Genomic DNA, 27,022 nt, shown 5'->3' on the forward strand with positions numbered 1-27,022 from the left:
CTATTTATCTACGTTAATCCCATTTACCATTTGAAGCCCATAACTTCAAATTTTTAACATTTTGAGTCCTCTTTTGAAGTACTTTTTAAACATTGAGGTTTTTCATGCCTCAACTACCCTCCCAGGCAATGCATTCTAGATTCTGACTACCCTCTGGGTAGAAATGCTTTTCCTTTAATCCCAGCTAAGCCATTAACTTTCACGTTAAAATTATGCCCTCTCATTATTGACCCTACAACTAAAGGGGACATAATTCCTATTCATCCTGTCCCAGACTGTTTCTGAAGTGGTTGAATTGAAAATTGAGACTTGAGAATGTAAAGTTCCAAGTGGAAAATGAGGTGTCCTTCCTTGAGCTTGCATTACGCTTCATTAACACATCGCAGCAGGCCCAGAACAGACCTGATAGTATTTGAGCAAGATGATGTATTGAAGTGGCAAGCAATTGGAAAGTCAGGGTCATTCATCTGGAGAGAGTGGAGGTGTTCCACAAAGCAGTTATTGTTTGCATTTGGTCTCACCAATGTAAAGGTTACTGCATTGTAAGCAGCAAATACAGTAAACAGATTGAAATGAATACAAGTAATATACTGCTTCACCTAGATGGTGTATTTGGGAACTTGGACTGTGAGAAGAGAGCAGATTATCGTCATAGAATCTTGACAGTGTGGAAACAAGCCATTTGGCCCAACAAGTACTCACCAAACCATCTGATGAGCATCCTACCCAGATCCTCCTCCCTACCTTATCCTTGTGACCCTCTATTTCCCATGGCTAATCTCCCCAATCTACACATCCCTGGACACAATGGACAATTCAGCATTGCCAATCCATCTGACATGCACATTTTTGGATTGTTGGGGAAACCCATGCAGACATGGAGAGAATGTGCAAACTCCACACATTGTCACCCAAAGTGGGAATCAAACCTGGGTCTCTAATGCTGTGAGGCAGTGTGAAGCACAAGTCTGACACTTGTGATTGGACGGAAGGTACCATGGGATAGTGAGGAAATGTTGGGCGTGATGGAAGAGTCCACTGGGAGGACAAGGGGGGAACAATCCCTGCAGAATGCTGACAGTGGAGTAGAGGGGAAGATATTTTTGGTGGTGAGGAAATAATTCTCCATATTCTCTATCTTAAATGGATGACAGCATTTTAAAATAGGAACTGCTAGTTTGACATTCTGACAGGTGAAACATCCTTTCCACATCTACTCTTTCAAGACATCTCTCAATCTTGTATATTTCAATTAAGTTGATTCTTATTCTTCTAAGCTTCCAGCCTAACCCCTCCAATCTTTCCTCATTTGACAAAATACCTTTCCGGGTATTAGTCTAGTGAACTTTCTTTGATCTGCTTCAAATGCTGAAAAGACTGTTTTTATTTTTGTCTTTTTAAAAAAAAAATTGTTGACTGTTTTAAAACCGGTGTTTTACAAGGATTGCTCTAAGTTTTTTTTAAAAAGCATTTAACCTGACCTTCATGGCAAATGTCATGTAAAGAGCTGCACAAATAAGATGTAATTGAAGTTTCGGTTGCAGATGAACTGGAAGCAAGAATATCATGTATTCTGACAGATCTCTGGTTGGCAACATGGGGTTGATTGACCTATGGACTAGTGACTTTTTATAAATGGTAAAGCCCCGTTGGACTGCTATCAACCGTGTGGTTAACTGAACAGCATGCGGCTGGGAGCAAGATACAGCGAAGTGATGAGATGTCTGCAGTTCTGTTTTCTTCAGTCAAAACCTTTTTTAAATCTGGAACAAGACAGTTTATCACTTCTTCAGTTGTAATAGTTGGAAAAGGAAGGATGAGAAGAAACCTTTTGATCAGTAAAAATCAAAATATACTGAGCTGTTTTTTCAGTTTCCCCTCAATCTGTGCACATTTTGCCAACTTTTTCAGTCTGTGTATGTAATGAGGAGTTTTTTTGGAGGAGAGGCTGAATAGGTGGTTTCCCTGAAACGTCAGAGGCCGAGGGGCGACGTTAGAAGTTTATAAAATCATGGGGCATGTATAGCGTTAATAATCAAGGTTTTTTCGGGTAGAAGAGTCCAAATCTAGAAGGCAGAGGTTTAAGCTGAGAGGGGAAATATTTAAAAGGGACCTAAGGGGTAACTGTTTCATGCTGAAGGTGGTGCGTGTATGGAATGAGGTGCCAGAGGAAGTGGTGGAGGCTGGTACAATTGCAACATTTAAAAGGTATCTGGTTGGGCATATGAATAGAAAGGATTTAGAGAGATGTAGGCCAAATGGAGATTAACTTAGGATATCTGGTCAGCACGGACGAGTTGGACCGAAATGTCTGTTTCCGTGCTGTACATTTCTCTAACTGGAGTTTAATTTAGTGTATTATGCCAATGGCTTGTAACTATTTACCTGTAGCTGCAGTCTAATTACTTGTAATAAGTGGTCATTCTTGTTATGTTCTGAAATCTGACCATCATCTTTATCAATTTGGGTCTGAAAATTAGGGAATTTCATGTTTGTTTTAAAATCCTAAACTTTTATGATGGATCTGAGAATAATGGGGCTTGCTTTTTCAGTGTGCTACTCTAGCAAGTTGTGACAATGTATTTGCATTTTATTCAAGTAAGGTGACCAATACTATATACAAAATAACTTATGTGGTTTCACATATACCCTATATAACTGAAGCACAACTTCTCTGCTTTTGTATTCAAGTCCCCTCAATAAATGATATCATGCTATTAGCTTTCCTAATTACTTGCTGTACTAACACTTTGAATTAAATACACTTGTATACTTATACATATATGTTAAATTTGGTTGAGGTCAATATGGCTGCACATTTTTCAGAATAAGAATAAGAAGTCTTTGTTATAAGGCAGAAAACTTTTCCCTGAAAGGGTTATTAGAATGTGGAGTTCTCTTCCCAAGTGAAAGCTAGTTCCTTAAATTTATTCAAGGCTGCAGAAGAGAATCTGGGTGGGGGTGTGGGGGGGTCTTGTGGAGCTGGGAGCACAACCAAATCCGCTGTGATCTTACTGAATGGTGTCGGTCTTAAAGAGCCAAATGATTTTGTTTTCTGTTTCTAAGTCATATGTTTCAATGTGAACTACTTCATTTTAAATGTAAAGTGTTTACGTTATTTGTATATCATGTTCAAGTCAAGACTGAATGTGGATTTTCAAATAAACATTATTACAGAAATTTTGATTTGCAGTCATTGTATCTAAAGAAAATTAATTGTGAAAAGAATAAAGTTTGGAGGCCTTTACAAATGCTAAATGCTATGATAGGAAAGAAAGAGCATAAATTCTGATATACTGCAGAGTTAAAAACTGGTGAGGCTGCACTTTTATTCCTGATGAAGGGCTTTTGCCCGAAACATCGATTTCGCTGCTCCTTGGATGCTGCCTGAACTGCTGTGCTCTTCCAGCACCACTAATCCAGAATGTACTTATGATGTCACAAGACATGCATCAAGATCACTTAACATACCATCCAAAATACTTAAAAGCAGAATTTAAAACTTGTGAACAAGTACTTTATTTTTTGAATAAAAAACAATATAATTGATTAACAAACTTGTCTCTGTAGTTGAGTGGCATGAGCAAACTGTTCAACTACCCTTGTAACTTAGTCTGGTGACTCGACTGAACATTATACTAATACACTACAAGTCTTTATTGCCAATACACTGGAATATGATTGATCAACCATTCAGAGGTTCACATTGGTGCCAATGACATGAATAGATGAGGTCCTGCAAAGGTAGTTCAGAGAGTTAGGTAGGAAATTGAAAAACAGGACCTCCAGGGCTGTCATCTCGCGATTACTTCCTGTCCCACTTGCCAGTGAGGGGAGGAACTGGAAAAAAAACTTTAATGAAATATGTGGCTAAAGATCTGGTTTGGGAGGAGAGCTCCAAGAAGATCATTGGGATGTTTTCTGGGCAAGGTGGGATCTGTAGAAGAGGACAGTTTGCACGAAACTGGAGGGGCACCATTATCCTAGCTGACTAGTACCAGTTGGAGGGTTTGAACTGGTGTGGTAGTGGGGCAAGAGCCACAGCATTGGTCAACAAGTAAAATTATTTAGGAGGAGTCAGAAAGAAAGGCCAGTCAGCTGAACAGAGAGGTTACTGAACTGGCATTCTGAGGTGTATTTGTTACAATGTGAAACGTATGACAGACAAGGCAGCTGAACTTAGCTTGGATTAATATAGATAACTGATTTTAAAGCTATTAGCTGTTTGGTTGAGAGAGGGACGAGACTGTCAGCTTAACATTCCAGGATTTGGATATTTCTGGTGAGATAGATTAGATTAGATTACTTTAGATTAGATTAGATTACTTTACAGTGTGGAAACAGGCCCTTCGGCCCAACAAGTCCACACCGACCCGCCGAAGCGTAACCCACCCATACCCCTACATTTACCCCTTACCTAACACTACGGGCAATTTAGCATGGCCAATTCACCTGACATGCACATCTTTGGACTGTGGGAGGAAACCGGAGCACCCGGAGGAAACCCACGCAGACACGGGGAGAACGTGCAAACTCCACACAGTCAGTCGCCTGAGACGGGAATTGAACCCGGGTCTCTGGCGCTGCGAGGCAGCAGTGCTAACCACTGTGCCACCGTGCCGCCCACTAGAGAGGGATGCAGAAGAGGTGGGGGAGTTGCATCACCATTAAGGGAAAATATCAGCAGGGCCATTTGGGAATATGAGGAGTTGGAAGGATGCAATCACTTTGGATGATAGAGGAACAGATATATGGACAGATTATGGAAAACTTTGAAAACAGCAGGGTTGTCATGTTGGGTGAATTTAACTTTTATGTTGACCAGAACTTGCCTGGTGCCAGGGGCTTGGATAGGGGGAGGTTCGTTAGGTGCATCCAGGATAGTTTTTTAAACAATATGTAAATATTCCAGTTAGATAGGCCATGCTTGACCTGGTTTTGGGGAATGAGGCCAGCTAGGTGTTCAAAGTTTACACAGTGGAGTATTTTGGGAACAGTGACTGTAATTCTGTAAGTTTTTTTCAATTACTTGGGCAGCACGGTGGCACAGTGGTTAGCACTGCTGCTTCACAGCGCCTGAGACCCGGGTTCAATTCCTCTGTGTGGAGTTTGCACATTCTCCCCGTGTCTGCGTGGGTGTCCTCCGGATGCTCCGGTTTCCTCCCACAATCCAAAAAATGTGCAGGTTAGGTGAATTGGCCATGCTAAATTGCCCGCAGTGTTAGGTGAAGGGGTAAATGTAGGTGAATGGGTCTGGGTGGGTTACGCTTCGGCGTGTCGGTGTCGACTTGTTGGGCCGAAGGGCCTGTTTCCACACTGTAATTAAACTAATCTAATCTAATCTATTTAAGAATAAAAACAGTCCTCTCGTCAAAGGCCTACATTGGCGGAAAACTAACTGCCACAATATTAGGCAGGATCTGGGGAATGTAGATTGAGGATGGCTGTTTGAAGATAAATCAATATCAAGCACATGGAAATGTTTTAAAGGACAGTTGATGAGAGTTCAGGATTAGCATGTTCTGAAAAAATGAAGGATATGGTTGGCAAGATTTGGAAAACTTCGATGAGAAAAGTAAGATTTAGAAAACAGAGGACAGTGACCCCTCAAAGAGTACAAAGAGAACAGGAAAGAACTGAAACACGAAATTAGGAGGGCTAAAGGGGCCAGGATATGTCTTTCACAAACAGGATTAAGGAAAATCCTTAAATATTTTATATAATGAACAAGAGGTTAGCTATGGAAAAGGTAGATCCATTCAAGGATCAAACAAGGAATTTATGCATGGAGCTGAAAGAAGTGAATGAGGTCTGTATTCATAAAGGAGAAGGACATGGTGGATGGTGAGTCTCCACGGGGGTTTATTGATATTCTAAGACACGTCAATATAAAAGATGTGGTGGTATTGCGTGTTTTTGAAAAGCATTATGGTCAGGACCTGATGGGATCTATCGCAGAATGCTGAGTGAGGCAGGTGAGCAAATTGGTGGGGCCTTGTATGAAATCTTTGTATCTTACTAGTTAGGAGAGGCTAAGGAGGACTGAGGAAGAGCCAAAGTGGTTCAATTTTTTAAAGATTTATGGGTAACAAGGATGATAAGGAAAATTGCAGGCTAGTAAGCCTTGCATCAGTGGTGGGGACATTATCGGAGATCATTCTGATGGAATTTATTGACATTTGGGAAAATACAGACTTATTAGTATTAGACAGAATGGCTATATGCAGGGAAACCGTGTTTCACAAACTTGATTGAGATTTTTTGAGGAAGTTGACAAAGATGGTTTATGGGGACAGTGTTGTTTATATGGACTTCAACAAAGCCAAAATCCTTCATGGTAAGCTATTACAAAAGATGAAGTCATATGGAATTTGCTGTGAGCTGGTAAGATGGATACAGAACTGATTTCATCATTGAAGACAATAGCGTTAGAAGGGTGTTTTTCAGATTGGAGTGGTTTCCACAAGGATCAGTGCTCGGACACCTGCTCTTTAGAATGTAAATTATTATTTTGGAGGAGAATGTGGGTGGCTTGATTTACTAAGTATACAATTGACACTAAAGATTGTGGGAATGGATAATGTCAGAGGCTATAACAGGATTTGGATAGGCTGGAGATCTGGGTGGATAAATGACGGATGGAGGTTAATCTAGGCTTTGTAAGATGATGCATTTTGGGAGATCTAATGCAGAGGGAAGTAGACAATAAATGGCATAACCATTAGTTACATCAACATACAGAGGGGTCTGGGCATATCGGGTGGTCAAGAAGGCACATGGCATGCATGCATCCATTGGGGCATAAAGTACAGTTGGTTCCAGTATAGTGCGTGTTTCTTCAACACTAATTGGCTTTAATGTGATTGAAGATTTTAAGCCACTATTTGTAGAACCCAAAATCCTTACCTGCATTGGCTATAATGTGATTCCGTCCCCATTAGATTATTAAATGGCACTACTATTATGTGATTTTCTTATAATGGGAGATGGCACAAGAATGGAATAATTGTGTTATATCAGAACTGACTGTATAAAATTTGGCAAGTCATGTTGCAGCTGCAGGTCCTTAGTTCAGCGACATTTTGAATGTGTGTACAGTTCTGGACACCACATGACTGGAAGGATGTGGAGGTTTTGTAGAGGGTGCAGAAACAGTTTATTAGAATGTTGCCTTTGATTGTGAGGAAAGTTTGAACAAACTTGGTTTGTTTTCATTTGAACATCAAAGGGTGAAGGTGACCTGATAAAAGCTTGCTAATTAAGAGGCATGGATAGTCAGAGTCGTTTTTTCCCCAGGGTAGAAATGTCAGTTATCAGGGGACGTAAGATTTAGATGAGGGGGCTAAATTTAAAAGAGATGTGAGAAGCAGGTTTTTCTTTACACACAGTGTGGTAAGTGCCTCGAATGCCCTACTTGAGAAGGTGATGGAGGTGGTTACAGTAGCAGCATTAAAGAGTCATCTTGACAGCTGTACGAATAAGCAGAGAATAGATGGATAAGGACTGTGTAGAAACTAAAGCTTTTTAGTTAAGAAAAGCATCATGTGTTGGCACTGTCTTGGTGGGCCAAAGGGCCTGTTCTTGTGTTGTACTGATCCTTGTTCTTTGTGAACTAACAAAGCTCAAAGGCACAATAAGTGTGGGAAGGCATCACAGGAGTTCTGCAAATTCAACTTTTAGACCACCTTTACCAATTTTGATATATCCAGTTGACAAGTAGATTAATGCATCCATTACTTCAGTTACAAAGAGCAATAACTTCACGTTTACTGTTCTGTCCTGTGGTAGAACTACTGTTAAGGAGCCTATGACCAACTTCCGCATCATTTTATGATTCTTGTTACTGTCCTCCCTTCCTCATACTGGACAGAATCCAGTGGAGGCAATGACTGCCCCAAATGCTTCAGCCAAAGAAATGGCGAGGACCACTCATCAATGCCAGTGTCAAGTCCCCTTAGAAATCTGTGTCATTCAGATTGTATGTTTAGTTGGTTGCAATTGATGTGAACGGACATGAGTTTGATTCTTGCATGCAGATGCAAAAATTTTAAACGATCAATTGGACCAGTGGTTTGCAATTACTCCACCAATCCATTATTTTAACCAACATCATAAAACACTGCAGGTCAGGTGGCACTTATGGAGAGAAAGCAGAGTTAATGCTTCAGGTCCAGTGACCCTTCTTCAGTTAAGAGTTTTTCCAGCAGTATTTTGATTTTTGTTTCTGATTTTCAGAATATGCAGTTTTTAAAATCATAAAACTGATTTTCTATTAGCCTTTTTAAAAAAAGTGTGAAACTTGTTGAGGATAGGTAATGTTCCTCACTCGTTTTATTCTCATCACTGCATTTAATATTTCAGTGGCAGGGATAATAGCAACAAATAGTACTTTGAAAGATACTGTTAGAGTGTTGCGATCTCAACAAAACACCCCACTCAATTCTTAGTTAACAGAAAATTTTGACTTCACAGTTACCTTTGCCAATTCTTGTAACATTGTTCAATGACTTCTGCAAGATGGTCCTAAACCTCTTTTGGCTGATTATCTGCTTTTCTGACCAAGGAATCCCCTTTGATGCTTGCTATTCTCAGTAAAACTTACAGAAATGGATTCAACCCTAATCACAATTATTTGAACAGCCTAATTACAAAATATATCAGTGAGTCATTTCCCAGTCCAATCCAGTAAAATTTTCAAGATCTCTGACGTCTGATGGGCTGATACCCATTCACGTGTAAGCAGTTCAGTATTAAAAATCCAGCTGAAGGAAGATGGTAGCTTTGGCAGCCAGTTGTTATGCGTTAGCTCTAACTTCAGTCTCAAGAGACTGTGCCACTTGAGATCCTGCAAACAATGCTTGCTTTATGACTGCCACGTGGAAAGTTTTCTGATTTCACATTGATCAGTTTCTGAAATTCCTACCCCCATCACAATGATTATAGTTAGTTCATGAAGATGAACAAGTCAAGAATGAAGTGGGCCATATCTTGCATATATTGTCAAGGGTGCATTATATCCACTGAAAAGAATAAATGCATGGCAGAAAAGTGACCCCAGCATCATCTACTGCTCCTTTTCTGATTTTGTCCCCTTGCCTATGCCCCCAATCTTGAACTTGAATGGAACCTTCCCTGTTTGCTTTTGAGAAATACCTGAGAGCCCCTAGTGATTTCCTTGTGTAACTGCAGTGAGCTATGGGGTATGAGGGAAGACTGTGACCTTCTTTTAATTAACAAAATTGAGATTTCCCCCATCTGACAATTCAGTGCTATTTTAGGGACGGTAAATAAGTTTCAAGAAACTTAATAGTTTGATTTACAATTTTAATTTCTGCTTTTTCCTGCATTGAGTTTTGGAACTTGTTTTTTAGGGTCAAAGAAGAACAAAAACCTCAACAGCCACAGTAAGTAATAATTTCCGAATGTAGTGAGCTTGAAATTGCAGTGTTTTGTCCCAGTGCTTTCTGCACCCTCTGGGTATTAGCTATTCTTGATACCTTACTGGCTGCAGTTGTAGTGCATCATTTTGCTTTCTGATTAGCTGTAAGAGAGCTGGCTGCAGCTTCTTACATCATCCACATCCAGAATGGTTGTAGCTTTTCTGCTCCCTGCATTTGGAATGGTTAAGCATAAGCTAATATAATATTACCCTACTATATCCTTACTTGCTGGATCTGATTGCAACTTTCATTCGCATTTGGCTGTAGCATTTCTTTCTTGGCTGTGTTGTTTTGGTGCAAAGAAACTGAGGCCAAAGTTAAGTGTCTTCTTTCATTGTTCAGTCACATTATTTGCTTATTTGAACAGGTGGTTTCCCTTTAGTGGGATCACTGAGCTGGTAAATAACGTTCTTCAGCCACAACAAAAACAACAAAATGAGAAGGAATCCCAGGCGTAAGTAAGCTGCTGCACATAGTTTAACTTGGTGCTTTTAACCTTTTCTCTCATAGTGGGCAGTGTGTGACATTGGCAAGTCATGACTGATCAAGTAGAATACAGCTATTACTCATTGATTCCACTTACTGAGTATATATGCACCATTTTCCATTGAATATATTTCTACCCAATTTTTAACATTTTACTTCACAATTGCATACCATTTTCATAGCATAGGAAAATAATTGTTCAGCAGTCATTCTGCCTCCTCTTGTAGATCTTGCAACACTATGAGGATGAATAGTGGGATATTAGTACTTTGATTATAATTGTGGTGTATTTTTGTTCTTTGAAGGTGTTGTCTCCCCTGATGCATATTATGGAATCTTGTAGGCTGCCCTTATCTTGAATGGAATAGACCTGAGTATTAAATATTTGTAATGACTATTATAATAATATAGGTTGGTTGTGCAAGATCTAAATAATCAAATGAATTAGTTTCCAAACTTGCACAAATTATGTCATTGTTATGAGACTTTTACTTGGACCATGACCATTTAAATTACATACACAATCCATGCTACTTTATTATTAATTTGTGTCTTAAACACATTAAAATTGATGGAATCTCAAAGCAATAACCTTGATGTTTTGTTTAAGAAATAATTATGTACAACACACATGTTTTATTGAGGATTGAAGCATTTTAATTTTGATATGAAAGGTCAACAGTTTGTCAAACCCTGATGATAGGAATTAAAATCCAAATCTAATTGCTAGAATATTAAGATGTGTGGGGGAAGAAACTTGAATATTGTATCTACTAGCTTTGGATTTGATCTTTCCTGGTTTTTAAAAAAACGTACATCACATATACAGTGCTAATGTTCTTCTACATGGCCACAACATTTCTTTTCTGTAATAATGATGTTCAGTCTGCTAATAAGATATGCCTGAGCCTGAGAATGAGTGCTGCTGAAAAGGTAGGTATTATTTCATTTTGTTTTTACTATTGATATAGGGGGATTTTATTTATCCATTTTTCTTTGAAATACCTTTTGATAAAAGATATGCTCAGCCATTGCTGCATGTACATACCAATGTGTGGCAAGATGTGTTCAGTAAGTATCTAACTCATAGAGATCTAGCGCACATGATTGAATATATCTATTTTTGGCTAATGTAGTGATTGCTGTACTTCTGTCTTGGATAGATATTTGATCCTTCAGTGTTCTAATGTGCAAAAAAGGATAAAATAGTATTTGCTCTGGGCAATCTCATTCGAGGGGGTTTGGTATGATAACTCTCAATTTCTGAGAAACAGAATAAAGGGCAATATAAATGCAAATACTTTTCCTCTACTGCCCCCAAGGCACTGACTCTCTGCTGGAATGTGGTTCTGTTGCACGAAAGTATATTTCCATGCATCCATTATTCATGTGTAAACATTTTTTCCTTTTATATTTGGAATGTAAACTTCGCTGGCAAGACCAACATCTTGTTGCTGATTCCTGATAGTGCATGAACTGAGAAATTCCTCTGGTCTTTTTTGAAGAACCAACCACAGTACAGTGGACATGGAGTCACATGTAGATTAGATTAGATTTCCTACAGTGTGGAAACAGGCCCTTCGGCCCAACAAGTCCACACCGACCCTCCAAAGAGCAACCGATCCAGACCCATTCCCCTACATTTACCCCTGACTAATGCACCTAACACTACGGGCAATTTAGCATGGCCAATTCACCTAACCTGCACATCTTTGGACTGAGGGAGGAAATCAGAGCACCCAGAGGAAACCCACGCAGACACGGGGAGAATGTGCAAACTCCACACAGTAGCCCGAGGTGGGAATTGAACCTGGGTCCCTGGCGCTGTGAGGCATCAGTGCGAACCACTGAGCTACTGTGCCACCCTAGGCTGGATGATTTCCTCAAGGACATGATTGAACTGGATGGGTTTTTACAACAGTAAGTAGAATCATTGTCATAGAGTCTTACAGCATGGAAACAGACTCTTTGGTCCAAATTATCCGTGCCAACCTGTACCAATCTGATCTAGTCTCATTGACCAGCATTTGGCTCATATCTCTCTAAAGCCTTTCCTTATCATTTGTCGATCCAGATGCCTTTTAAAAATTGTGAAGTTGTCTGATCTGATCATTACTGAGATTTGTTTTCGATTCACAGTGGGATTTGAACTTGTCTCCAAAGCATTAGCCTAGGCCTCTGGATTTTCAATTCAGTGACATTGCTACTCTCTCCGTAAATACAAACAAGTCTGTTCGACAGTAAGGCATTCTGATTGAACCCAATCTTTCTCATTTTTCAACAGCACCTATGATTAGGATGACAAATCCTCTGAAATTTGTCTCCCACTCCCTAACAAGGGAACTGAGACCAAAGATAGCACCTCTTTTGAAATTGACTGACTCAAAGTGATCAAAATTGGGACCTTACTGAGTATGACTCAAATTATCAATGCATTGTGTCATGCACACACTTACAGAAACATTATCTGTATATTTTAACTATTGTGTATTCAATGTTTTAATTAGAACCGATAATGCAGTTTAAAACAAAATCTTCCTAGATATTAATAATTGATCGGATGTTATGAGCAATGAAGAAAATTTGTTTTAGATTCCATAAATGCGATGATCAGTTTGAAGAACAGAGTTTTTGACTGGGTGTGTTTTATGTCAAAAAACCATCGACTCATGTGTAGCATTGTCCACTTCTTACCCTGGTTTAAGCCTAACTGGCACTGATTAGTGATAAGCGTTGCATTTGCTATCCTAGGGCTTTACTGAGACTAGGAACCGAAAACTTTACTAATCACCTGTCACAGCAACTACTGTCCAACGTTGTAGTCACTAATGTGGATGTCTGTCATGCAGTTTACCTACTACATTATGATCTTTATTCCCTCAGTCACTTCATGGAATTTGCACTGGCAATTATTAATAGTGTTGGTGTTAGAGCAAGAATAATTCAATAGGCCCTCTACGAACTAAAGGAGCCAGTATGAAAAAAAAAGTTGATATTCAAAGACATAAATCAGACAAGAGTTTTTTAGACATCCAGTCCAGAAATTTGACTTTCAGTACTGAACAATGTAATTTCTATTTATTTTCAAAAGACAACTGTTTTAATACATTTCATGGAACCACATGATAAACTTTGAAGCAATACTCCCATTGATTTCAGTCACCAGCAAATTAAGTTGGAAATGCTGTTCGTGATTCATGCAAATATTTTTGGGTTCCTCACAGGGTACATGCATCTTTTAAAATTTTCCTTTTTACAGTTTTGTAGTGTGCATCTATTCATCCTGTCTGATTACAGTGAAAGATGTGTTTTATGAGCCCACTGGGAGAAGATAAAGGCAAAGTGAATGCTGTATCAAGACCATTGTGTTAAATCTTTGGGTTATCATTTGCTACATCACTGCAATCCTTAGAATTCAATCTCCACAAAATAAAATGCTCATTACTGTCATACCTCTATGTTGCTAGTTTGTTTTTTAACTGGGGATGGGGGAGGGGTTGACAGCCGAAATGACACGTGAGATCGTTACACATGTTCCTCTGTGTTAGGATATTTCTGCACAGTGAGCATAACAGTTTAAGCCTCAAATTTAATGTTATGTAAGGTAACTTTGCAAGTGCTGACACTACTGTGTTCCTGAGATACATTGCAATATCATCATAAATATTTAATTGCTGAAAATAACATGGTGAAAATTGGAGCAATGCATCAATTCAAGTGAAGACTTCTTCCCAGTGACTTAATGCATAGTGTGATAATGCAATCCAATCGTATTGTTTGGAAGGGGTAGATTAGATTAGATTACATTACAGTGTGGAAACAGGCCCTTTGGCCCAACAAGTCCACATCGACCCGCCTAAGTGCAACCCACCCATTCCTCAACATTTACCCCTTTACCTAACACTACGGGCAATTTAGCATGGCCAATTCACCTGACCTGCACATCTTTGGACTGTGGGAGGAAACCGGAGCACCCGGAGGAAACCCACGCAGACACGGGGAGAATGTGCAAACTCCACACAGTCAGTCGCCTGAGTCGGGAATTGAACCCGGGTCTCCGGCGCTGTGAGGCAGCAGTGCTAACCACTGTGCCACCGTGCCACCATTTAGGTGAACCACAACCATGCAGCCCCTGATTTTCTGTAAATAGGTGAGAGATCATAGGCTGCACAGTTTTGTTTTAATTTCCAAAATATACTTTATTCATAAAATTATTTGGATCTCTATACAATTGGTCATGCCATTCTTGTGCACACATTACATTGCTTTACATACAGACATCGAAATTTATTTTTCCTAAATACAAGTCTGTACATTTACGATCCAGCTCTTCTGCTGAGGCGTCAGCGGAGCCCAAATGACTGGGTGGCCCCTGTTCTTAGGTAGGCAGATGTTACACAGTGATCTTTTCCCACTGCGCCTTGGCGGCAGGTGCCCCAAGCTTCAGCGCGTCCCTCAACGCGTAGTCCTGGACCTTGGAATGTGCCAGTTTGCAACACTGAGTCGGGGTCAGCTCCTTCAGCTGGAAGATCAACAGGTTTCGGACCGTCCAAAGAGCGTCTTTCACCGAGTTGATGATCCTCCAGACACAGTTGATGTTCGTCTCGGTGTGCGTCCCACACAGTTAGTTTACCTGAAGTGTCCTCCAAAAGAACACTGCTTCCAATAGAGCCCTCAAGCACCATAAGACTAGTTTAGTGCAAACATTTTTTTATGTGGTGAGCATTATTCTGTTTACTTTGTTGAATTTACACTGTACCAATTTAAAATGTACCAATTTGCACTGATTTCTCCAGAAGGCTATTAGCTGTTAAGGAGAAAGTGAGGTCTGCAGATGCTGGAGATCAAAGTTGAAACTTTATTGCTGGAACAGCACAGCAGGTCAGGCAGCATCCAGGGAACAGGAGATTCGACGTTTCGGGCACAGGCCCTTCTTCAGGCCCTGTTTCCTGAAGAAGGGCCTGTGCCCGAAATGTCGAATCTCCTGTTCCCTGGATGCTGCCTGACCTGCTGTGCTGTTCCAGCAATAAAGTTTCAACTATTAGCTGTTAAGGATCATTCGCTGAAAACCTTGTTTTGATGTTCTGTGAATTAGTCCACTTTTAAAAACATGCATAAAGTTATCATAAAATGTGATTGGAAGGCCAACAGTGAGAGAAAATTTGTAGAATCTTTCTGATATTCACAATCAAATAGTAAACGTTTTATGGGAAGGAAATCAAATATCTGTGTGAAATATGTGATATGCAGCTGACATGGTGTTGTGTTGTCACTTTGTCAATATTTCAGCTTCTTCCATGAGTGGATGAAAGCGATGCTTACCCTGTACATTCTTGGGGCAATAGATCCCAGTGGCCTGTACCCACTGGTTGAAAAGAAAATTGAGACGACTAGGTAGGAGAAAGCAAGGGACTGTACATATGTTACATGAGTATGGATGTTGATTTAATATTAGTTTTTTTCTCTGTCAGGTTGATTGACCTCAGAATCAACTTTCTGGCTCTCACAGTTAGTGTGTCATTACTACAGACATCCATGAGGTTGGGCAGGTTCTTTTGTGGCTAATTCACAGCCATGGAAATAGTAGTGATTTTTATGTTGATACCATTTAGGGATTCTATGATTTCCTTTAGAGTTTGGAAATCAATCTAGTAGCATATCCATTTTGAGTTGTGTATAAGAGAGAGACTCCCAGGAATGATGATATGGACTTGTTTGCATTGGGAACGTTTTTGGATTGGGCAGAGTAAATTTGGAAAAGTATTAGCTTGCTTTTAGTGTAGAAGGATTAGGAATTTTATTTTGCCTGCAGGAAAATCTCAGAGCTTGGAAAACTATTGGTTTCAGCTCACAGAAGTCATATTTGAAGTTGGATGCATGAAGCAACTTCTCCTAAAGAACGGAGTTGGACCAGAAGAGCTGGGAAGTAGTTACTTCAGTGTAAGGGTTTTTAGTTTTTTAACTTTAATGTAAGAGGCTGTCAAACTCTCAAGATCAGAAATTGTACAAAACAGTTCAATTAACACTACAGAGAAGGGAATTACTCTGGTGTTTAATAGCATCGAGATCGATGAAATATTTCAAATTGTGTACTTGTAAATAATTTGGTTTATTCTATTTCATCATTTATTTTGTGTAATAAATTCCTTGTACTTTTATAACTAGATCAGCAGCATGTGTTTCAGTGAAAGACCACCTTGTTAAATCATAGAAAAGATCTATCAAGCCAAGTATCAGTCTGAAGTCTGACTTGTCCAGCAACAACAAAAGCTGAGATCATAAGTAATGCACAACGATGATTATGCGCCTGCAGTTAAGGAGGATCGGAAGATCAAAAATGAAGTCATCCATGAATTAGCTGATCTTTACCAAGAGCATTTTTGTGTACCCAAAACTACCTGTACACTGAGTAAATGTGACTTGCTTATTTAAGGAACTTTAGATATATAACAAGTCACACAGATCAGGTCTTTGAAGTGGATCTTTGTAAATGCTTGTATTTACAACAGATTAACTAGTTGTGATGATGTTGCTCCTTTAACAAGGTTATGCTGTTCTTGGCTTTTCTTTTCAGAGGTCATAAATGCAGTGATTCTGAAAAGTCTGGTTTTCAATGGGTTTTGGGGCCAATTTGATTATAGCTAACAGATATTTCCTCAGGAAAAAGGCTTTCAAGTTTTTTAAAAAAACACTTGTACAATGAAAGGAGAATGGCCAGTTCTCCCAAATCAGCTTATCTCTGGTTTGACCCAAAGAAGTGGGACCCTGCTGATCCTCTCTCTGACATCTCTCCTGTAAGACCCTATCTTTGATTTTACCTTTTGCGCCAAGGGGCGTTGATGGGGATTGTTGTAAGTAATTGGAACAGCATTATTAAGTTGGGATAATCTGTTGTGTTTTCGGATAGGTTGAGTTTTTGGTATTCCGTTCTTTTTTGCATTTGTTTCATTTGGTAATCTTGTAATTACACCTGCTTAAAACAACTCGTAAAGGTAGGGTCTGGGCTACATTCTTGAAATGTTTTGAGGGGGTCTGGCCTGGTCCATAACATAGTTGAAGGAGACAATGAGTATCATAAATATTTAAATATAGTGAATCAGTTTGTAATCGGTATTGTTTTTAATTAATAGAATTCACCACTCGACAATCTGTGTAATCCGATAGGAATCTAAATAATGTGGGTTATGGCAAGATGTATGGTAGAATCAGATGAGTCTGATAAAGCTCATCTCGACATCAGGAGTGACTTGTGCCATCTTTCATTCTTCTCCGAAGTGATATGTTGAAATGCTTGCTCGACAGTCATGATTTGGAGATGCCGGTGTTGGACTGGGATGTACAAATTTAAAATCTCACAACACCAGGTTATAGTCCAACAGGTTTTTGGGGCTCTCCGAAAGCTAGTGCTTCCAAATAAACCTGTTGGACCTGGTGTTGAGTGATTTTTAACTTTGTCAGACAATGGCAAATTGCCAACTGACAAATTTCAGGCTTGATAAATACATTGTTGATGACAAAACTCACCTCAGTAATAATCAACCTTCCATTTTACTAAACTCCCAAACAAGCTTGATTTTAGGAAATCTTGTCAAGGAACCTGAGTGAGCATACATGGTGGATTCAGCCTACCACTTGCTCTGAATGAACCCCATGTTGGCCACGACCAAACTGCAGCCTGGGGCATGATCCTTAGCTGCAAACAACCTTCTTCCATGGATGTTGGCATCTGGAAATCCTTCACAACCATTCTGGCACCTCACCAGCGGACTAGTAGTGTGCTGTGGAAGCATTGACTTGCATTGCAGAGTGCACTGACAACTAGTGATGAAAGACCATAGGAGGGACACTTTGCACACAGGAATAGGCACTCAACTCATGGACTGGAGGCTGAAGCTTAAGGCTGTTGTTTGCTGTCTTAGTACTTACTCACTTTACACTACCTGCACCATTCATGTCTTGGAGGTCATGTTGTTTGAGAGGATGTGCCACGGTCAGCTTATCTAATCTGTTCAAGGAAAATCAGTCGAAAAAGGCAGGTTGTCACTGGACTGAAACTTGGCAGGCTACTATTTGGCACTGGGCCATGAAGGCTGTGGGAAAGGACATATGCATGCAGTGCAGCTGCAAGCTGTCCACAGAGCCAGCCAGACCATCACGTGATTTGCTGTACTGATACAGCTTCTGGATAATGAGGGTCATTGCATCCCACAGACCTGTTTGTCCCTGTGCATGTGGACAAATACTTCTGCACACATCACAGGGTCTTCCCCTGCGTGGTGCTGAGCGAGTGCCTGATCTGAGTAGCAGAGGCCTAGGTTGTTTCTTTCTCAGCCAGCTGTGGAGACATGGGGCTGATGTACTCACCAGTTGGTTCTCCTGGTTCTAACATAGCTAACGTCCCCATCAAGATGTGACTATCTGAGCTGGTGAAAGGAATACAGGAGGTCTCCATGCTCTCATTCTCAGAAGTTTTAGGTCACTTCTGGGGTTACTAGATTAGTGGAAAGACTGGCTATACTTGTGAGGCAATAAAAGAGCTACACAGTTGAAGCCAGTGGTTATAAGTGATGCACAACGAATGAGACTGACCGAGCAGTTAATGGCAGAGTTGAACTGGCATACAAACCAGTCCTTACTTCTTTGGAACGACATGGATATTTCTGCATCCCTGCATGGGGAGAAAAAGTGATGAGGTGTTCTGAGGGACTAAGAAGGCAACTCGGGAAGGTATGTCAGATTAGTGCTGAAAAGTTGAGTCTGAAAGCGAGTGAGGGAAGATGTTGCAGGCAACAGTGAGAGTCAGACACCAAAAGCCTTGCAGGAGGTGAGTGCAGCAGTAAAGATAGTGAATGTGATGTAACAGAGGAAAGAGAGCAGCAACTATTCTGGTGAAGTGGAGAAGGTCAGTGACCATCTTACTGCATTGTTGACCGTTCCTCCCCACCCTGGAGACAGCATTGACCCAGGCAGGGACCTTGGACCAGGTTGTCAGGGTCTAGTGGCCTGGCCTTCTCTGGGAAAAGAATGCTTCTCTGGACCGATCCATCCTCCAGGTTACTGTTAGGAAATCCTGGAGCCAAATTTACCTTCTTCACCATTTTCCACCTCTGGCAGCTTTGGAATGCCAGTACTCATCTAGATGTACAGCAGTCTTTCAGAGTTGCTCTATATGCAAGGGTTCTGGTTTTAACAGATAATCCCCAAGTGGTGAATTCTTCAGGGGACAACACATGGTAAGATGTGGCTGAAATCAGCAGAAGAAACTGCACAGGGACATGATTGATATGCCAAGTCTGGTATGACAAAGTGAGAAATTCCCCTTAACCTTGTGACATTGTGCCTTTTTTTAAAAAGACGGATTAATGAACCTCAGACTTGGCCAAAAGAAAAGTTCTATGTGCTAAATCGTATTTTACCACTGGTCTGTAGAACCCTTCGAGTGGACATTGGATGAGTTGGGAAGGTAAGGACAAAGGTTGGTGGATGTGGGATATGTTTTCATGATGGAGGGGATTTGTGGCCATAGGTGGAAGGCTTGAGGTAACACGGGAGTTAGAATGGGTGAAGCATGGGGAGTGATTGTGGGTGATCAAGTGCCAGATCAATGGGGCTGGCCTTTACCACAGCCAGCTTTTACAAACAGCAATACTGTGGCTGTCTTCTTGCAGTTCCTGAGGAAGGTGGGTCAGAAGTTTCTTAACATCTGTCTCCTTGGAATGAATTGAACCATCGGTAGCATTTTCTCCTGAGTTTGCAGAACCAGGAATCCTTCCCTCCTTAGGAGTTAAAGCTCAGGCCGACATTTGTAATGTGTATTTAAAATGATAAATTCGAAGATTAGTAGATGCTGAGCATTGTCCTTGACAGTAATACTCTATTCTAAGCTTAATGCCCTTGTGAAAGGAATAGGGACTTCCTCATTGATTAAGATGATCAAGTTACTCCAGTACTTGTTTCTAATGTTTAGTAATGCCTGAGAGCCTCTGTGTTGTCTCAAGGTACTTGTTTCCTGATTGCTGATGCATAGAGTCATAAATAGGTTTCGGTATGCCTTACTGTGGAAATCATCTAAAGATTGTCAAATTGGTAGCTTCAAATACTAAACATTTCACTATTTTCTTGAATAGAATCGCTAATATATACAGTCCTTCGTTCTTTCATTGAGAAGGAAACAATTGCTTTGGGGAGGTGATGGCTTAATGATATTATCGCTTGATTAATAATTGAGAGACTCAGGTAATGTTTTGGGGACCTGCATTTGAATCCTGCCAAGATTGATAATGGCACTTAAATTCAATAAAAGTCTGGAATTAAGAGTCCAATGAAGACCATGAATTTATTGTTGATTGTCAAAAAATCCAATGGGTTACTGAGACGAAGGAATTTCCATCCTTGCCTGGTCTGTTCATCAGAAAGAGCTTATGCCTGAAATGTCGATTTTCCTGCTCGCCGGAAGATGCCTGACCTGCTGTGCTTTTCCAGCACCCCACATAGAACATAGAACATAGAACATAGATATGTTGACAAAAGGTTTCTTGACCTCTGAACAAAGGGTTAGCCCTAGGGGTGTGGAGGATTGCAGATGTGTCACCATTAAGAATGGGACATAGGATAAACCAAGAAACTACAGACCTATCAGCTTGATGTCAATAGTGGGAAAACTGATGGAGGCCATACTATGGGATGATATGAATATGCGCTTTAGAGAAAATAACTTAATATTAGACATGACTTTATCAACTGCAGGTCATGTGCGACAAAATTAATTGAGTCCTTTGACAAGGTGACATACTAGATGAAGGTAGTGCTGTGGATGTGATATATTTGGACTTTCAGAAAGCATTGGATACAGTGCCAAAGGGCAGGGTGGTTAGCAAATTAGAATGTTGAGGATTAGTGTGTCCTTGGTAGCATGGATTCAAAGTTGGCTGAAAGATGGCAAATAGAAGGTATATTTGGACAAACAATTTCCACACTGGAGACAAGTTGAATGTGGTGTGCCCCTGGGATCGGTGTTGGGACACTTAGAATCCCTGCAGTGTGGATAGCGGCCATTTGGCTCATCGAGTCTGTACCGATCCTCCAAACAGCATCCCACCCATACCCAGCCTTTCACCCTATCCTCCATAACCTTGCATTATCACAGCTAGCCTACCTAGCCTGCACATAGGGACACTATAAGCAATTTATCATGGCCAATCCAACTACTCTGTACATTTTTGGATGGAGAGGAAACTGGAGCACCCAGAAGAAATCCACACAAACATGGGGAGAATATTTAATTTCCACGTAATGTCACTAAAGACTGGTCAAACCCAGATCCCTGGCACTGTGAGACAGTAGTGCTAACCACTGAGCCACCATGATGCCTCAGTACTGTTTGCTTTTTTCAGATTCATATAAATGACTTGTAGATGGCTGTTGAGGGGCAAAATCTTTAAATTTGCAGATGATACTAGGTTAGTGAGAATAGTGAATTATGAGGATGATTCTGAGCAACTTGAGAGAGACTTTGACAAGTTGACCAAATGGGCAGACACCTGGCAGATGAATTTCAATGTCAAGAAATATGAGGTAATACATTTTGCTTAAATCCCTGGAGAGCATGCAAAGAAGATTTATTAGAATGATATGAGAAATGAGGAATTTAGATACAAGAAATTAACTTTATTCTCCTTGGAGTGGAGAGGACTAAAAGGTGACCTTATTAGGTGTTCAAAATTCTGAACAATTTTGACAGGGTAAAGAAAGATATTCTGTATACTGGTTGTGTATCAGTAACTAAGATCACAATTTCAAGATTGTCTAAAAGAGAGCTTGGAGTGAGATGAGGCGAAATTTCTTTATGTAAAATTATTAGGATGGCTGCCTGGGAGTGTTGTTGTTTGTTGTCATTATCTCAGATATCTGTCCATGTTCTTCCTACTCCATGAATTCCTAGCAGCGTTCAGTCAATGGTATCCAGATCACAAGCAGACTGTGTACTGCTACAACACAGAGCTGAACCCCTCTGTTAATTCAACCAAACACCTAAAAAATTTCACCTTGCCTCGTAAACTGTTACAATATGAGTGAAAGAGAACTCAAAAATTCCACTATTTTAAAAAAAATCAATAATTTTAAGTGTAAAGGTGAACATTAACAACTATTGACAATTCTAAGCCCCTGTTCTCTTAACTATTTATTATCTGCTTCCAACTCTACAACAGTATGCTGTTCCAATGAGGCTCAAACTAAAATTCCATCAAAACCACACAGCCGCTGTCATCTTCTGTGTCTGTCTTCTGGCTGAGGATTGCTCTGGGTCGTCATCTTTCTTTTTACTGTGAGTATGTATCTTATGAAAATGTACCTTTTGATAGAGTGTTTCCAAATTTCTTGGAGAGCAAGATGTTATATCTCCAGCTGTTTGTCTCAATGGCAGTTGCTTTCTCTCCAATTTTCAAGATGCCTGCATTTTTAAACGCCCAAAATCAGATCGTTTCATTGGTTCGACGTTGGCAAAACAAGAAATTCGAACTCAATTGGGTTTTAGTATCCTGGGCATAATTTAAACTGGTTGGTTAAATTGTTGTCAAAACAGCAACTGAAACTCCGGTATCTGTATCTGTTTCACAGCCAAATGTTACATACTTTCAATCTTCCAGTACACTCTGGGACTGCCATCTAGTCATATACATAAGTAATGTCTCAGTTCAGAACAGCGTTCTCTCTCTTATGCCTTCAACTTCATAACAGTACTCCAAATCTTAAAAAAAAAAACCAATTGCTGGAGAAACTTAGTAGATCTCGCAGCACCTGTGGAACGAAAGCAGGGTTAAGCTTTTGAGTCCAATGACCCTTCTTCAGAACTGATAGGTAGAAAAAATGATATTAATGCTGATGGGTTGGGGGGTTGGGGGGGTGGGTGGTAAAGTGAAAAACTTGATAGGTGGAGATAGAGCCCAGAGAGAAAGTAAGTAAGTTAGACAGGCAAAGGGATGGTTGATAGTCAGCCCAGGAAGGAGAGCACTTGTTAATGGTCACAATGAGTTAATGAAAATGGGTTGGAATGTTGAAAGCAGCCCATAACATGACAGGGCCTGGGTATGGGGTACCTGAATGTCATGAAAGATGTTCAGGCAGAATTCATGATATCAGTTGTCTTCTCTGCCTCTCCCACCCACTTGTACTTATCTCCATCTGAATCGACTGCCTTCCATATTCTCTGATCCAGTGCTTACTCTTTAATCAAACCTGCTGAGAACGGATGGTGCTGTTGTTTGACATACTAACCTCTACATTTGAGTCTGAGTGCCAGCCCTTGGACACCACCTCCTATCATCCTCTGCATAATGATGCCACCATTGAACATCAGGCTATTGTGACAGTCACTAATCTTGTTGATCTAGGGATCTAACCCTAACCACGCTACCAAAAAAGCTTCCATGCTTATAGTTCCCCAAACCCATATAGCCTTCTTCTGCCTTCACAAAATCCACACAGGACTGCCCAGGCACACTCTGTCTCTGCCTTTTCTGCCCCATGCAACGTATTTCTTCTGATCTTGAATCAATGTATTTATCCCTTTATCCAATCCCTTCCCATTTAGATTCCCAATTCTTCTGAAGCTTTACAGATTACCAGATTACAAGTGTGAGCCATCTTGTCTTCACCATGGATGTGCAAACCCTTTAAACCACCAGCCCTCATCAGGATGGTCTTAAGACTCTCTGCTTTCTGGAAAGATGGCCTGGAATATCCCTGTCCACAATCCCTCTCCTCAGCCTAGCCAAGCTTGACCTCGCATTGAGCATCTGCCTTTTTAACTCCTCTCACTTTCTTCAGATCATAGGTCTGGCCATGAATACCTGCATGGGCCCCAATGCCTGTCCCTTTGTGGTGCGCATGGAACATTCTTCGTTTTGATCCTACTCTGGTCCCTCCCCATAACTTCTAAAGGTGCATTGTTGACCTCAGTGCTATTTCCCCGTTTCATCCGGAATTGGAAAAATTTATTAATTTCTCTTCCAATTTCTACCATGCTTTTACACTCACCTGGTCTATCTCTGACTTCTCTATTCCTTTCTTGATATCTGTTTCCATTTCTGAGCATAGGCTGGCCTTCAATATTCACGAGATACACCAACTTCAACTATACATACTTAGACTGCTTCCTGTAGGGAGTTGAGAGTATGGTGCTATAAAAGCACAGCAGGTCATATAGCATCCGACAGCAGGAAAATCAACATTTCAGGCAAAGGTCCTTCATCACCTGCTGTGCTTTTCCAGCACCACACACTTGATTCTGGTCTCCAGTATCTGCAGTCCTCACTTTCACCTTATTAAAGCTCAGCGAGCTAACTTACATCCATATCGTCAACTGAACTACAAATCTTCTCAAAAATTGCTAACCATATTATAGAGACTATATTGTGAGCAGCGAATACAGTAGATTTAATGACATGAGGTGCAGGTAAATCCCTGCTTTACTTGAATAGTGAGGAAGGAGGAGGTAATGAATAGTGAGGAGGCAAGTGGTAAACAGGCAAGTGTTGCACCTTCTGCAATTGTATGGGTAGATGCGATTGAGGTGTGAAGAGGTGGTGCATGGAGGAGGAGTGGACCAGGGTATTCCAGAGGGAACAGTCAATGAGGAAGGCTAACAACAGAAGGAAGGAAAAATATATACCTGGATGTGGCAGAAATGGAAGCTTATAATCATTTGGATATGGATGCAGTTGGAGTGGGAAGTGAGGACCAGGAAGACACTGTGTTGTGGGAGGAAAGAGAAGGCATGAGGATAGAAGTGCAGGAAATGCACTGGATATGGCTGAGGGCCCTGTGAACAACAGTGGTGCGAATCCTTGGTTGAGGAAAAAGATAGCCGTTTCTGAGATGCTTCACTTCAGCAGAAGGTGGTATTGTCAGAACATATGCAACGGAGACCCAGAAACTGCAAGAATGGAATGTAGTCCCTACAGGAAGCAGGAGAAAGTGAGACTGCAGATGCTGGAGATCAGAGTCAAAGTGTGGTGCTGGAAAAGCACAGCAGGTCAGGCAGCTTCTGAGGAGCAGGAGAGTCGACGTTTCAAGCAAAATCCCTTCAGCAGTGATGAACTACAAATTGGGTGACTGCTTTGCAGAACATTTACATTCTATTTGTAAAAACAACCCTGAGTTTCCAGTTGCCCGCCACACAACATACCACTGCGCTCCCTGGCCAACATTTCTGGCCAACAAGCTGGAAGAATAGCATCTCATCTTCAATTTGGGAAGCCTGTAGGCATCAGGATTCCGTATTGAGTTCAATAATTTTGGAGCCTGAACACCACCTTCCAAGTCCTTTGTACCTCACACCCAAAGCCCTGCCATTACATAGGCTGCTTTCAGCTCATTTAATCCATCTTCACCTACATGTTTTCATCATGAACAGATTTATTTTTCCTTTCCTGGCTTACAATGACCATCTCTTTGCCAAACTCTCTTACTCTCTTGCGCTCGCTCTCTCTTGCGCATTCTGTCTCTCGCACGTTCTGTCTCACCCTCCCGCCCTCTGCCGTGCTCTCGCCCGGCTCTCTCTTGGGGCTCTGTCTCCAACTATACATTCACTCATCCTGTCATCTTTTCCTTGCTGCTCTCAGTTCTGAAGGGTCACTGAACTGGAAAGTTAACTCTGCTTTCTCTCCATAGGTGCTTCCACACTTGCTGAGTTTTTCCAGTAATTGGTTTTTGTTTCAAATCTTCAGGATCTGTCGTTCTTCATTTTGTTTTATGCCTAAATCCTGGCAGTATTCCAGCAGATATCCAGGATCATCTCCAGGCCCAGCCTTCCTCAGGCCAGAGCTATGCCAGCTGCACTTAACAGTCAATACTTAATAACAGTCAATACTTACTAACAGTTGCATGATACTGATACCAAGTCTCTCTTCAGCTTCACAATGTCTTTCAGTGTTCCATGTTGCCTCATGCTACTTCATCTCCACTTTGTCTTCAGTTTCCTGGAATATGAGTAAAACAACAAGTGTGAAGGTCGCACAAAGGTACTGGGTGCATAAGAGAAAACAGAGCGGAGCAAAGAATTTTAGAAATGTGAGATAAGGGCAAATTGATTCAAAAGCTACAACATTTGTGAGATCTGGAGAGGAAAAGAGAAGCAAAATTCAAAATGTGACGTAAACTAGAGGATGGGGAAAATAATTTGGTGATTTCTTTGGACATAGAGCAAGACCACCAATGCTCCAGTCTTGATAAAATAGCACATAGTCTAACTCACTGAGCAATGGCCCTGCATTATTTTTAACATTACTTTTTAATGGGATGGTAGATTGCTGGTGATTTTATTAAGCAATCATCCATTTTATAATTTTAAAGTCTTTCTTCAAATTTAGTGAAGCCAGTTCCTAACATTAGTTTTACAAGGATTCTTTACTGAACTCTAGTTGGTTTCAGTGTCTATGAACAAATTTTGTATAGTGTTTGGGAAACAAATCCTCTCTCTTATTTCGAGGAATTAGTTTATCCACTGATTACAAGGGTATGTAACTTACCATCAGAACTGCTTACTGTCACTGTTGGGTTGGAGGGTAATCATTATCCTTTATGTTATTGCCTATTATTGGCACTTTATAAGTCAATTAGTTTTGTGATAATAAATTGTGACATAGCTTCTAACAGATTGCAGGGATCTTCTGTTCTATTTTGGGTCTAGGATAGGTGTTGGTAAAGACTGCAGGGGTCTTGGTTGACAGCAAACATTACCTTAACCAGGTGAGTGCTAACTATAGGAAAAGACATTGTATCTGTTCATGAGGCTGCTCACATAAGTAATCTTGAGTCTTGATATAATATCAGATTCAGAATGGAGCCAGAGCACCAGGGATATGTGCGGGTTCTTGCCCGGAGTTCATCCACTCCTGTGTGCATTCTGTTCTTTTCTTCTTCTATTTTTCATTCATTTCTTCCTGTTGTTTTTGTTTCCTTTTGGAGCATTTTGCAGTGGGTTAGTTGGTGAAATCAGCGTGGCAACTAGAGTAGATTATGCAGGGGATGATGACTTTTCCAAATGACCGGAGGTGGCAGCGGATGCAGCTCCTCACGACAACTAGAGGCAGTGG

At 40.7% G+C, this 27,022-nt stretch overlaps 1 protein-coding gene across 40 annotated transcripts in view; it reads left to right on the forward strand.

Moving 5' to 3' along the window:
* The window catches only part of rims2a (regulating synaptic membrane exocytosis 2a), a 1,173,408-nt gene that overhangs the window by 209,440 nt on the left and 936,946 nt on the right, over nucleotides 1-27,022 (forward strand). For 31 of the 40 annotated variants that reach the window (XM_087986315.1, XM_087986332.1, XM_087986320.1 and 28 more), the window contains exon 2: nucleotides 9,372-9,404. The exons of 7 other annotated variants lie outside the window; for them this stretch is intronic. In XM_087986315.1, coding sequence (XP_087842441.1) covers nucleotides 9,372-9,404 — 33 coding nt within the window. Of the gene's footprint in view, nucleotides 1-9,371; nucleotides 9,405-9,807; nucleotides 9,895-22,232; nucleotides 22,252-27,022 lie in introns of those variants that run through there. 2 more of the 40 variants (XM_087986344.1, XM_087986322.1) reach the window with 2 other exon arrangements.

This window comes from Chiloscyllium plagiosum, unplaced genomic scaffold, assembly GCF_037043375.1.
Source record: "Chiloscyllium plagiosum isolate Xiang-an unplaced genomic scaffold, Cpla_swu_hap1 HiC_scaffold_4, whole genome shotgun sequence".
NCBI classification, from domain to species: Eukaryota; Metazoa; Chordata; class Chondrichthyes; order Orectolobiformes; family Hemiscylliidae; genus Chiloscyllium; species Chiloscyllium plagiosum.